The sequence below is a fragment of the Giraffa tippelskirchi genome, chromosome 9 (assembly GCF_054371585.1).
Source record: "Giraffa tippelskirchi isolate mGirTip1 chromosome 9, T2T-mGirTip1v1.2.pri, whole genome shotgun sequence".
Lineage (NCBI taxonomy): Eukaryota > Metazoa > Chordata > Mammalia > Artiodactyla > Giraffidae > Giraffa > Giraffa tippelskirchi.
The window spans coordinates 11161920-11175344 of NC_137283.1; the positions used below are offsets into that span (position 1 = coordinate 11161920).

Below are 13425 nucleotides of genomic sequence, written 5' to 3' on the forward strand. Positions count from 1 at the left end.
TAGCCGAAGGGGAAGGAGGAAGCGCAGGCCCACGACGCGACTCGACTGCGCGGCGGCTGCCGGGGTAGCCCGCCATGGCTGAACGAGTCCCCGGCGCGGGGTCCGCGCTCCCCGCCCTTTCCATGTCCTCCCTGCCCCTGGCAGCGCTCAACGTGCGAGTGCGGCGCCGCCTGTCGCTCTTCCTAAACGTGCGGGCGCCGGTGGCGGCCGACTGGACCGTGCTGGCGGAGGCGATGGACTTCGAGTACTTGGAGATCCAGCAGCTGGAGAAGTACGCCGACCCCACGAGCAGGCTGCTGGACGACTGGCAGCGACGTCCGGGCGCCTCGGTGGGCCGCCTGCTCGAGCTGCTCGCCAAGCTCGGCCGCGACGACGTGCTGATGGAACTGGGACCCAGCATCGGTGAGGAAGCCCCCTTTCCGGCCTCACATCCGACGAGGGAGCGGGGGATGAAGGACCTGACCTTCACTGGTCCCTCCTCGGAGGGACCCATCCCTCCTCGGAGGCGGCGGGGTACTTTGCGGGTAGCAAGGGAGACATTGGAGACAGCCCGCAGAGGGGAAACCGCGCAAGACTAGTTCCCTCTTTCAATACCGGGGATGACAGGGGCTGGAGAAGGGAGGCAAAGGCCCCGAAAGGCACAAGGAAACTGCTAAGGCCAAAGCTTTCACATAGAGTCAGAATCCGTGTCCTCTGCTGGGGGGCTTGAGACTGCTTCAAGTAGAGCAATAGGCAAGGAAGGGGCTGAAAGCTGACAGTCTTGGAAATCTCAGGTCCCTAGAAAATGCACCCCTTCCTGCCACTTTCTGACACACAATATACTTGCACACGCATGGGGACAGTGGCCCACAGACAGGCATACCTTGTTTGGTTGGGGCTGCTGCCCTTGCTGCATATAAACACCAGGTCTCCTGAGCCCTTCCTTCATGCTCTGCTCGAATCAGCAGTGGATCCTAGAAGGAGACCTTGGGTTTAATTCTCAGGAGCCTTAAGTAGCAGGGGCGGGGGAGGGAATGGGTCAGAGACACAAACCTGACCTTGATGGCTTCTCTCATAGCCAGAACACCACTGACATCCTTTTAGGATGGCCAGAGCCAGGTGGGAGCTCTCCTTTTCAGAGCTGTTGAACTGTGGATGGCACCAGTGGGCTGGTGAAGCCGTGGGGCACAACACAACCAGGAAGGTGGGGCCAGGGCTGAATCCTGACTGTGGGTAAAGGCATGGGGTACCCTTGGGGAGCTGGCCACACCTTGTCTCTTCCCTACAGAGGAGGACTGCCAAAAGTATATTCTGAAGCAGCAGCAGGAGGCATCTGAGAAGCCTTTACAGGTGGACTCTATAGACAGCAGCATCCCTCGGATAAATGACATGGCAGGCATCACCATTCGCGATGACCCCCTGGGTAAGGGCCCAGTCCTGCCCCTCTGGGCCATAGGACATTGTGGTGTTAACAGCATGGGTGTTAGAAGCAGATGGGTTGTGGTACCTTGGGCAAGTCACTTAATCTCTCTGAGCTTCAGTTTCCTAAGAAATGGGAATAATAATAGACCAACCTCTGGTTTTGAGTATGAGAAGTGATGTGTCTATCTTATGGCCAACCTAGGGCTTGGCCTGGGGTGCAGAGGAGGTACTCATTGTTCGATTGTGTAGGATCCAGGACCAGGGTCGCTTAGGCTGGGGGCACCTGGCTGGGCTCCTCCCCAGCCTTCCTGGAGGGCTCTGACCATCCCCATTGTGCTCTGCACCCAGGGCAAAAGCCTGAGTGTTTTGATGCCTTCATCTGCTACTGCCCCAGCGATATTGAGTTTGTCCACGAGATGATCCGGCAGCTGGAACAGACAAACTATCGGCTGAAGTTGTGTGTGTCTGACCGTGACGTCCTGCCTGGCACCTGTGTCTGGTCCATCGCCAGTGAACTCATTGAGAAGAGGTTGGCTATGTGGCCGCAGGGCAAGTGGGTGGGTGTGCAAAGCCCTGCCAGGGATCCCCATGCTGGGGTCCTCCGGCTAGCCCCTGTTTAGCCTGGCACAGTCGGATCCTCCCAAGGCTGTCCCCTGGTGGGTCACCACAGTGCCTGTAGCCTGCCCACTCTCCCCTAGGTGCCGTCGGATGGTGGTGGTTGTCTCTGACGAATACCTGCAAAGCAAGGAATGTGACTTCCAGACTAAGTTTGCACTCAGCCTCTCTCCAGGTGAGCTCAGCCCTGCCCTTTCCACAGAGCAGTGGGCAGGCCCTCAAGATGCCAGCCGTCCCTCCCCAAGGGCCATGGATGTAGCATCAGGGAACTCAGGCAGGTCTCTCCACACCTAAGTATATGTGCACAGGAGTGCCCTTTGTGTGGGTGAATAGACACCAGAGGTGCTTATTGGGAAAGGGCTGTTGTTAACCCCTGACTGGAGGACCGGTCCAGCCCCATGATGGCGGAGAGCCTGGAGCAAGCTCTGCCCCCTTTGGCTTGCAGGTGCCCATCAGAAGCGACTGATCCCCATCAAGTACAAGCCAATGAAGAAAGAGTTCCCCAGCATCCTGCGCTTCATCACTGTCTGTGACTACACCAACCCCTGCACCCAGAACTGGTTCTGGACTCGCCTCGCCAAGGCCTTGTCCATGCCCTGAACTGCCTGAGCCCCTCGGACTGCGTGCCTCTGTGTGCCTGTACATGTCCTTCTACCCCTGCCTCCACCTGCAGTTGTAGGGGGATCTGTGCTCTGCTGGCCTCTCGATCCCTGGACGTGCCTGCTCCACAGACACAGCTGCAGCCATGGTCCATATGTGGACAGCACATCTCATGTCCTGCATCAAACATGTGGCACGCCCACTTGCTGGATTATCAGCCAGGACGGTGGAAACCAGAGGCAGCTGGGGCTATGCGGAAGACCAGAAGAGCCAGCTCTGACCCCTCCATATGTCTTGGGCCTCAGTTTCTCCACCTGAGAACTAAGCAGGGTGGGGGAACAGTCAGTCGCTGTGTTTGAATCATTGTGGGAAATGGTGAAGTACACCATTTTGAATCTCCTGGTTGAAAGCGAGCTGGCCACTGCTGGGACCAGGACACTGCTGCACAGCTGCTTCCACAATCCTTCGGCGCCCCACACCTCACCCCACTTCCCCCTGCACCAGGGGACAGATGGCAAAGCAGGCTGGCCCAGCATAGGGCAATCCTGCATTGAGCCTGATCCCCCAAGGGTCCACCTCTCATCTGCCTTTTTAATTCCTCCCAGCTGCTGTCCACCTCCAGTGTGGTAAGTCCCCAAGAGTCTGCCCGCGCTTCTGGGGCTGCCTTTCACTTCCACCTGTCGAGTGCCTGTGGTTCTCTCAGCTCTGCCCTGCACGATACAGGATCCTGACTTCTGCCCTCTCTCAAGTTTGGTTTCTGGGGCTAGGTCATCATGGTGGTGTGGGCAGGAAGTCTTTCTTTCCTGGGCCACTCACAGAGAACTTTCCCACCAGTCTTCTGTTGCTTAACTGCCTTACCAAGTTGTTTGCTGGAACTAGCTTACAGGGACCACACAAGACCCTCCTGCCCCGAAGCTTGTGGGCACATGGACACATGCAAGCTCACATGCCGAGACACATGGATGCATGCGCTGGCACGCTCACGCACATACAGACAGGCATCTTCATGCACACAGTTCCCTGGGTACAGCTCCCAGAAACAGCTGGTGGGACAGTCCCACCGCAAGGGGATCCTAACCCTGGACCAAGATGGGACACTCTTGTATTCTTTTTCTGTTTTCCTTTTTCACTGGAACCAGATTCTGAAAGGACCCACTGTACCAGCATTTATACCTTCAGTGAAGCACAGAGCAAGGAAAAGAGCTGTTGAACTCACACAACAGCTTAGCTGCGACAGCTGTTTTTCTCTCCTTGGGAAGGTTGTACTTTTCTCTTCACCTCTCCTTCGAGGAGAAACTGTCATGGTCTCAGGTCTCTGTCCCAGGATGGAACCCAGGGCCCTAAATCTAAAAGCAAATGTATGTCTTCTCTGCTCTACCTTCAGTGAGGGCTGGGGGCAAAGCACCTTCCCTCGGGGTCTCAGGAGGGTCTGGAGGCCCCACTCTGCACGATTTTCATGAAGCACTTAGCTACCAGGTGCCTATCCCCTTTGATACTGGGGAATATTTTACAACAGTTTCAAAAAGGTATCTTTCAAACCTGTTTCTATTCATTGTGAGAAGGTCAAAGAGAGCTGAGAAAGGCCTCTGTTTGTAACTGCCCCCTTCTGTATCCTAGGGTTATAATAAAGAGAGCTGAGAAAGGCCTGTTTGTAACTGCCCCCTTCTGTACCCTAGGGTTATAATAGAGAGAGCTGAGAAAGGCCTGTTTGTAACTGCCCCCTTCTGTATCCTAGGGTTATAATAAAGAGTCTCTGCTTTGGGAGCAGCAGGTTTCATTTGTGTCTGGAAAGAGTTATGGAAGCAGTGACCTGGGATAAGTCTCTTCCGGGTGCGAAAAACTGGCCTCTTGGGGAGGTCCAAGTAGGTCTGGCAGGGGCTTCCTGAAGGCTGAGCCTCCTACCCTAGGCCTCACCGGGGCTGCAGACAGAGTTAGAAACAGCAGCTCAGCTCCCGATGCTCGGGACACTGCTTGCCTCTGCCACGCCGGGTCTTCTGGGGAATCAGCCATGTGCCCGGGTGGGACAGGGCTGCTCTTTCAGGCTCCAAGAAGAGTCTGGGTAAGATCCCCACTCTAGACCACAGATCCCTGGAGAACTCGGTTGTTAAGAATGGCCATCCTGGGGCATGTCTGTGTTGATCCTGAAGGAGTTGATCTGTTTTTAAATAGAATGCACCACTTTTTTACTGTCCCCTTGAGAAAAACTGGAAATATAAAGAAAAAAACATCCATAATCCTAATCCCAGAGACGAGTCTGGTGACCTTTTAGAGTGCCCCGAGATTATCAGCGACCTCAGCTTCTCTCCCCCTGGTCTCTGTTTCCATGTCCCGGCTTCTGAGCTTTGTGGGTGCTGGAGGCGTCCCAGCCTGGCCCTGTGCCCTCAGCACTCCTAGAAAAGCCCCCTCTGTTCAGAGCAGCCCTGAGGCCAGATCTTCCTCTCTAGTGGCCCCTTAGGAACACAGCCTCAGTGTGGTCCCAGCAGGGCCCCCGGATCTGCCTGGTACCCCCATGGCTGGGGGGGGACAATCTTTGGGTCTGCTCCTGGTCATGGGGAGGGGTTTCTGGGTAACATGCTACATCATGGGGAAAGCCCCTGTTCTCTCAGGTCATGATGGTGATCCGAATGTGCTCACCTCACTCTCATCTGATCCTCTCACCCTCCCACCTTCCTCCCGTGCCCACCTCCCCACAGGCAGGTTCCCAGATACTGAGAAAGCTTCCTCTTCTCACTTTTGGTTTAGTTCTCTAAGAACTTTTGACAGAGAAATCCTCTTTTTTCAAAAGAGAAACTCCACTGCCGAAATTATCCAAGGCAAGTTTTGGAGAGCAGCAGCAGAGATTAAATACAAGATTACAAATCTACATGACAATGGACCTGGATTCCGACAGAATCAAGAGCAAGAGAAAGAAACAGGGAGAGGGATCTCCTCCAGAATGGACAATAAACTATACTGACACTGTGTGACTTTGTTCAATCCTAGTTCAAATACATTAATTATATAGAGATATTCTGGAGGACTTCCCAGAGGCTAAGACTCCATACTCCCAATGCAGGGAGCCCCAGGTTTGCAGGGAACTATTAACAGATCCCACATGCCGCACATCGTTATCTTGCATGATGCAACTTAAAAAGATCCTGCGTACTGCAACTCATACCTGGTGCAGCAGCCAAATAAATAAATACTTAAAAAAAGGATGTTTTGGGGTGATAGAGGACAATATATAGAATATATGAGAACTCTTAACAAAAAAACAAACAACCCAACTAAAAAATGAGCAAGGGGGCATCCCTGGTGGTGCAGTGGTTGGGAGTCCACCTGCCCATGAAGGGGACATAGGTTCGAGCCCTGGTCTGGGAAGATCTCTCATGCCACGAGGCACAACCACTGAGCCTGCATGCCCTCGAGGCCACGAGCTGTAACTACTGAAGCCCGTGCGCCTAGAGCCTGCGCTCTGCAACAAGAGAAGCCACCGCAATGAGAGGCCCGAGCACCGCTACTAGAGAACAGCCCCCACTCCCTGCAACTAGGGGATAGCCTACGCACAGCAACGGAGACTCAGCACAGCCAAAAGTAAATTTTAGAAAATAGTTTAAAAAGCTGCAACAAAACTATCACGTTTAAAAAAAAATGACCAAGGGTCTTGAATAGACATCTTTCCAAAGAAGATATACAAGTGACTAAAAAAATACATGAAAAGATGCTATCATTAGGGAAATGCAATTCAAAACCACAGTGAAATACCATTTCATTCCCATTAGGATGGCTACTATCAAAAACTCAGAAAATAACAAGTGTTGATGAGAATGTAGAGAAATTGGAACCTTTGTGCACTGTTGACAGGAATGTAAAATGGTACAGTCACTGTGGTACGCCAATTTCCAAAAAAATTAAAAATAGAAATACCATATGATTCAGCAATTCCACTTCTGTGTATAAACCCCAATGAATTGAAAGCAAGGTGCTAATATCAGAGACATGTGTACACCCATATTCATAGGAGCATTATTCACAACAGCTAAAATGAGTAAGCAAGTCAGGTATCCCCTGACAGATGAATGGATAAACAAAAGGTGATATATACATATAACAGAATAGTATTCATTCTTAAAAGGAATGACATTCTGACACATGCTACAATCTGAGGACATTATGCTAAGTGAAATGAGCCAGTTGCAAAAAGACAAACGCTATATAATTCCACCTATACAAGGTATCTAGACCAGCCAAGTTCTTAGAGATAGAAAATAGAATGGTGGTTTCCAGGGCCTGTGGGAAGGAGAGAATGAAGGATTGTTGTTTGAAGAATCTGAAAAGAATAAACACACACATAAAACCGAATCACCTCACTATACTTGAAACTAATACAACACTGTAAATTTACTATACTTCAATTTTCTTAAAAGGCAATTTCATATATTATTTGAAAAAAAGAGTTGTTTAATGGATACAGAGTTTCAGTTTTACACAATGAAGTGTTCTGGAGATGGTTGTACAAATATATGACCACCCTCCCCCGCCAAAAAAACCCAACATACTGAACAGTATACTTAAAAATTGGTTACTATGGTAAATTTTATGTTATGGATATTTTATCACTAAAAAAAAGAGACAGTTGGGGAAATCTGGGTATTAGATGATGCTAAACAATTATCACTATTTGTTTTAGATGTGATATAGCACTGTGGTTACATAAAGGAAATGACCACTTTGTTAGAGACTAATTCTGAAGCATATTGTTATGAAATGAGTAATGTCTTGGATTCACCTTTAAATAATTAAGAGAGAAAAAATATCAAAGGCTGTATGAAGCAAATGTGACCATATAAGCAGTTATTAAACTGGAGGTGCATTTCTTCTCTCTGCTCGTGTGTCTAAAATTTTTCATAATTAAAAAAAATATTTTAAGTTAAAAAGTACAAGCATCCCCACTTGGACAAAAGTCTCTCTTCCTGCATCTCCCTAAGGTGGGTATTTCAAAATCATTCATTAGAAATGACTGAAACAGGAAAGAAAAAAATTGTTTCCTGCCTCGGTGGGGAAGTGAAGGAAAAGTTTGATAATATATTCCCAGACATCTGCAAATCTCATCTTGGATAGTTGGCTTTTTAAAAATTACTAATTTTGAGTTTTAATAGAAACATGCTGAAAATATTTTCTTCAACTCAAAAATATTTTTCCTTAAAAGAGATTCTCAGGAACTCCATGATATTTGAGACAGAAGGACCAGATTACTGATCCTGTAAAAAGGGAGACGCAACATGGCTGCTCAGCAGTCGCCCTGCAAGCCTTGCTCTGCAGCAAAGGGGATAATGTCTCCAGCCTGGGGGGCACAGATAGAGTTCTTGCCCTCAAAACAGCGGAAGCAGCCTTTGTGGGTCTCTGGCTGACAGGGAATTCTGAGTGGTTGGGCCAGGAACTGGCAAGTGGTAGAAAACTGGAGAATGCCTGTTCAAATCAGGCTGGAAGGATCTCAAATTCCAGAAGGTGGATTCAGAATCACAGCAGAGAACACAGGCAGAGCCACTGGGCAGGTAGGGAGGTGCAGGAGGAGGGAGTCACCATTATTTCCAGTGAACATTGTCCCCATTGGCTGCTGTTTGCCAGGTGAGACAGAAGAGATGGTCTGTAAGTCCCTGGGGACTTCTGGTACCGGGGAAGTACCAGATATGGAATAAACACACCTCTCCCCAGTCACTCTGTTAAGTACAGCTTAAACCCCCCTGGGAGATATAGATAGATAACTAGAAAGAAAGTGAAAGTGTCAGTTACTCAGTCAAGTCCAGCTCTTTGCCACTCCATGGACTATAGCCAGCCAGGCTCCTCTGTTCACAGGGAATTCTCCAGGCAAGAATACTGGAGTAGGTTGCCATTTCTTTCCCCAAGATAGAGATATATAAATAAATAAAGACTCCAAAGGACGGACAGGGAGATAAACAGGCTAGTAGCCTTGGGACTCAGAGAAAGACATGGCATTGATTCCCAGGTTTTTCTTTTTGCTTCGAATATCTCAGACTTCGCACTGGAGAAGCTAGTAACCTAGAAACAAATGGGTACAGACAAAAAAAAAGAAGTCCTGCTCTTTCTAGCCGAGGCAAACCAGGAGCCTGGACTCCCACTGCTATCTGCTGGGTGCTGTCAGGAGGCCTTGCAGACAGTCAGGGTCGTCATCACTCCGTGCAAGCCATCAGGGCACCCAGGCACCCTGCCCTCCCACCACAGTGGTCTACGCACAGGCTTAGTGGCCAGCCTGAACTCCTGCACTAACCCAGCAGTCATTAGGCACCAACTCGACCTCCCCGCGGGCTTCCCAGGGGGGTCAGTGGTTAACAGAATCACCTGCCAAGGCAGGAGACTTGGGTTCAGTCCCTGGGCTGGGAAGATCCCCTGGAGAAAGAAATGGCAACCCACTCCAATATTCTTGCCTGGAGAATCCCATGAACAGAGGAGCCTGGAGGGCTACAGATCACAGGGTTGCACGGGGTAAGACACACTGACAGACTAAGCACACACCCACTACCTCACTGCTTCCCAGGACCTCAACAGAGGCTGAGATGGGAACTGAACTTTGACCTCTATCTGACAGCATCGGTGTGGTGACAGAGAGCCTGCTAAAACAGAAGATCCAAATATCTATCCAGAGTCTCATAATACTCGGAATGTCCAGGACTGAAAGTCACTCTTTATACTGAGAACCAGGAAAATCTCAACTTAAGCAAGAAAGGATAACCAACAGTTGTTAATCCCAAGACGACACAGATGTTAAAATTATCTGACAATGATTTTTAAGCAGCCAGTGTACAAATGCTTCAGTGAGCTATTACAGACATACTTCAAACAAATGAAAAGCGTCTCAGCAAAGAAACAAAACAGATGAAGAACTAAAGTGAAATTTTAAAACTGAAAAAAAAACCCCACTGAAATAAAAATCTTTCTAGATGAGCTCTATAATAAAATGAACTATGGCTGATTCATGTTGAGGTTTGACAGAAAACAATAAAATTCTGTAAAGCAATTATCCTTCAATTAAAAAATAAATAAATTAAAAAAAGAATAATAGAAATCACCTAATCTGAACAAGAGATAACAGACAGAAAAAATTCACACTTTCAGGAATCTGTGCACTATAAGAGAATATCTAGTATTTATGTCATTGGAGCCTCAAAAGTAGAGGAAGAAAGCGAAGCTTAAAAAAATACTCAAATAAATATGGCTAAAATTTTACAAATATGGCAAAGACATAAACCTATAGATTCCAGAAGCTGCTAAAATCTTAAACAGGATAACCCAAAGAAATCCATGTCAAGATACACTGTAGTTAAGCTTCTGAAAACTAAAGACAAAGGAAAGATCTTGAAAGTAGCTAGAGAAATAACAACTTCCCTATAATGGAAAAAAAAAATTGAATGAGGTCAAATTTCTCATCAGAAACCAAGGAAGTCAGAGGAAGTGGTGCAACATTTTCCAAGTGCTGAAAGAAAAGAACTGTCAACTCAAAATCCTGTATGTGCAGAGAAGATCAGAAATGGAGAGGAAACGAAGACATGCTGAGATGAAGAAAAACTGCGAGAATTTTTCATCAGCAGTTCTACTCTTAAAAAATAGCTAACAGAAGTTTATGAAGTGAGAAATAAATAATTGGAAAAGGAATCTTGGGCTACCAAGAAGGAAGAACAAAAGAATGAAAATATTTTAATAGTGTTTTCTTTTTCCTCTTCAGTTTTCTAAATCATATCTGATGGTTGAAGCAAAAGGTTAGTAGTTGTGTGCAGGGCAGATTACAGAAGTTGATAAGCACTGTGGTAATCTCTATTTCCAGTATTTACATCTGCTCAAACAAAAGGGAGAAATGAAGTGACTGCTGCCTGGGAGGAGGGACTCTGTGGTCGCTTCTATTTCCTCTTTCCTAAAAAGATCAAAGCCCTAGGTCTGGTCCAGCATACTCTATCTTGAGTACTCACATATCATCTGATGTGATTCTGTCTTTTATTATTATTAATTTATTTTTTCCTTTTTGGTCACTCTGCATGGCATGCAGAACTTCCCCAACCAGGGATGGAATCCATGCCCTCTGCAGTGGAACCGCAAAGTCTTAACCATGGACCACCAGGGAAGACCTCGATTTGTATAGAGAAAATATTTGAGACCGTTATAAACAGGGGAGAGTAAAGGGACTTAAAGAAAGGTTCCTATCCCTCACTGAAACTGGTCAGGTCAACACAAGCAGAACTGAGGTAAGTTATGTATATACAGTGCCACACCTAAATATCTACACAAAGAGAGATGCTCCAAAAACTATCAATAAATCAAAATGAAATTCTACTGGAAATGGATGAGATGGAGAACCGGTTAGAGGTTCTCAGGAGTCAGGGATAGTTGCAGGGGAAGGGGATGGGTGTGCTACAAAGAAGTAGCAGAGGGAGGTTTTAAGGTGTTGTAATCGTTCTATATCTTGATTGTGCTGGTGGTTACACAGACCTGCACATAATAAAATGGCAAAGTATGGCACATACACACATTATACCAATGTCGAGTTCCTGGTTTTGATACTGTACTCTAGTTACATAAGATGTACCCACTGGGGGAAATGGTGTGAAGGGTTCAGAAACTTCTCTCTGCTATTCTTGCAACTTCCTGTGTCTGTAATTATCTCAAGATAAAAAGTTTAAAAAATTTTAACATAAAAATGAAGTAAAAAACAAAAGCTCCTGGGTGCTTATGCAATGCCTAGAGCTTAACTTTCCATCTTGTTTCCCCTCCCTAGTTTTATTAAGATATAACTGACATATAGCACTAAGTAAGTTTAAGGTGTACAATTTCACCTGCATATATTTTGTGAAATGATTACCACAGTAACTTTAGTTAATATCCATCATTTTGTATAGATCAAAAGAGAAATGTTTTTTCTTTGTGATGAGAACTCTTAGCATACACTCTCTTTTTAACTTTTCTGTATATCACACATCACTGTTAACTAGTCATCATGCTATATATTATAACCTCAATAGCTATTTATAACTGGAAGTCTGTACATTCTAACCACTTTACTTTAATTCCCCCTCCCCTCAACATTCACCTCTGGTAACCACAAATCTGATCTATGAGTCTGTTTTTTTGTTGGTTTAGATTCCACATATAATTGAGATCATAAATTGTCTTTTTCTGTCTTATTTCCCTTAGCATAATGTCCTCAAGGTCCACTCATGTTGTCCCAAATGGCAGAATTTCCTTCTATTTTAATGGATGACAGTGTTAAGTCACTCAGTTGTGTCTGACTCGTTGCGACCCCCTGTAGCCCACCAGACTCCTCTGTCCATGGAATTCTCCAGGCAAGAATACTGGAGTGGGTAGCCATCCTTTTCTCCAGGGCATCTTCCCAATCCAGGGATTGAACCCAGATCTCCTGCATTGCAGGCAGATTCTTTACTGTCTGAGCCACCACAGAAGCACTTTAATGGATGAAACATGTGTGTGTATACACACACACACACACTTATATATACACCACACATAAACACACTGATACAGCCACTGATGGACACTTAGGTTGTTTCCACATCTTGGTTATTGCAAATTATGCTGCTATAAGCCTGGGGGTGCAGGTATCTCTTTGACAGAGAGTTTTCATTTGGTTTGGATATATACTCAGAAGTGGAACTGCTGGACCATATGGCAGTTCTATTTTTAATCTTTTGAGGAACCTCCATACTGTTCTCCATAGTGGCTGCATCAGTTTACTTTTCTAGCATTGCACAAGTTTTCTCTTTTTTTCCACATCCTCATCAGCATCCAGCTACCATCGTGCTTTTTAAAAAGAACTATTTTCAATATAAAAGTGATCACTGGCAACATATATTTATGCATATGTAAAAATCTGTGCATTTTCAATCAGCATTCTATGTTGAAAAAATGAACCAAATTTTGTTTTTGAGGACCTGCTTATTATCATGGTCCAGGTCAAAAGCAGAATATAAACAGAAACTTCCCAGGGTTCTGGCCTCAGGGAACTTAAAGCCCAGGCAATGAATCAAGACACAAATGCAGGGAAACCCAAATAACTCAAGAATTAGACGCCACAGGCTTCCATAGCAGGTATGCTGACTTGTGCCAAAGGCAATGTGTCCTGTAAGGCCTGAAGACAGGCCTCTGTAAGAGGCAGATAACCTTGAAGTTGGCTTTGAAAGGGGGCGAAACTGGTGGAGCAGGGACCAGGCAGAGGAGGAGATTCAAGCAGCAAGGGAATGATACAGACAGATGGCAAAAAATGAGAGGCACATGTAGGGGCGAGTAGACTGAGGATGAGATCCTTCCAGGTTCAGTAGGGAGCCCCTGAAATGCAGGCTGCAACAGGGTACACGTGTCTGGGCCGGACAGGACTGGTAAACCCAGAGTGTAGAGAAGATTAGCTTAGTGGCTACAGAGCAGGATAGATTTGAGAAGTTGATAAGCATGGTGATAATTTCTGCTTTAGGCAAGTGCACAAACAAGATTGAGAAAAGAAGTAACTGCTGGCTAGAGGAGAGATTCTGGGATTCCCAGAATTTCCTATTTCCTCAGATCAAACCCTGCCCATTCTAGTGTCCTGTGTCCTAACTCTCATGAGGTCTCTGCTTTATGAGGCTCTTCTGACTTGAGTATCATAAGTGAAAATGTTTTAAGAATCCCAACTTCATCTACTTTTGAGAATTACCGCCTTCAGGAGTTGGATAATGAACACAGTGTTATTCAACAGAACTAGGTGAACCACATATGTATTTTTATATTTTCTAGTAGCCATGCTAAAAAAGTAAAAAGAAACAGGTGATATTA

General features: G+C 46.4%; 1 protein-coding gene across 8 annotated transcripts; it reads left to right on the top strand.

Annotated features, from left to right (window-relative positions):
• The first annotated feature begins 5 nt into the window (after window positions 1–5).
• On the top strand, window positions 6–4380 carry MYD88 (MYD88 innate immune signal transduction adaptor). Of its 8 annotated transcripts, none has more exons than XM_081527369.1 (5): window positions 6–402; window positions 1268–1402; window positions 1750–1954; window positions 2100–2191; window positions 2462–4380. In XM_081527369.1, exons 1-5 carry the CDS (start codon window positions 75–77, stop codon window positions 2614–2616), a joined length of 915 nt encoding a protein of 304 aa, XP_081383495.1. In that variant the 5' UTR covers window positions 6–74; the 3' UTR covers window positions 2617–4380. The 8 variants fall into 8 exon arrangements, with proteins under 8 accessions (XP_081383495.1, XP_081383500.1, XP_081383497.1 ...); XM_081527374.1 differs by having other exon boundaries at window positions 1750–1939; window positions 2149–2191; XM_081527371.1 differs by having other exon boundaries at window positions 1750–1930.
• Window positions 4381–13425: the final 9045 nt, after the last annotated feature.

Excerpts from the sequence above, each read along its gene's own strand:
- MYD88 (XM_081527369.1), top strand. The coding sequence starts at position 75 with ATGGCTGAACGAGTCCCCGGCGCGGGGTCCGCGCTCCCCGCCCTTTCC. Across the intron at positions 403-1,267 it reads GGAACTGGGACCCAGCATCG|AGGAGGACTGCCAAAAGTAT; the intron begins GTGAGGAAGCCC and ends TCTTCCCTACAG. Across the intron at positions 2,192-2,461 it reads TGCACTCAGCCTCTCTCCAG|GTGCCCATCAGAAGCGACTG; the intron begins GTGAGCTCAGCC and ends TTTGGCTTGCAG.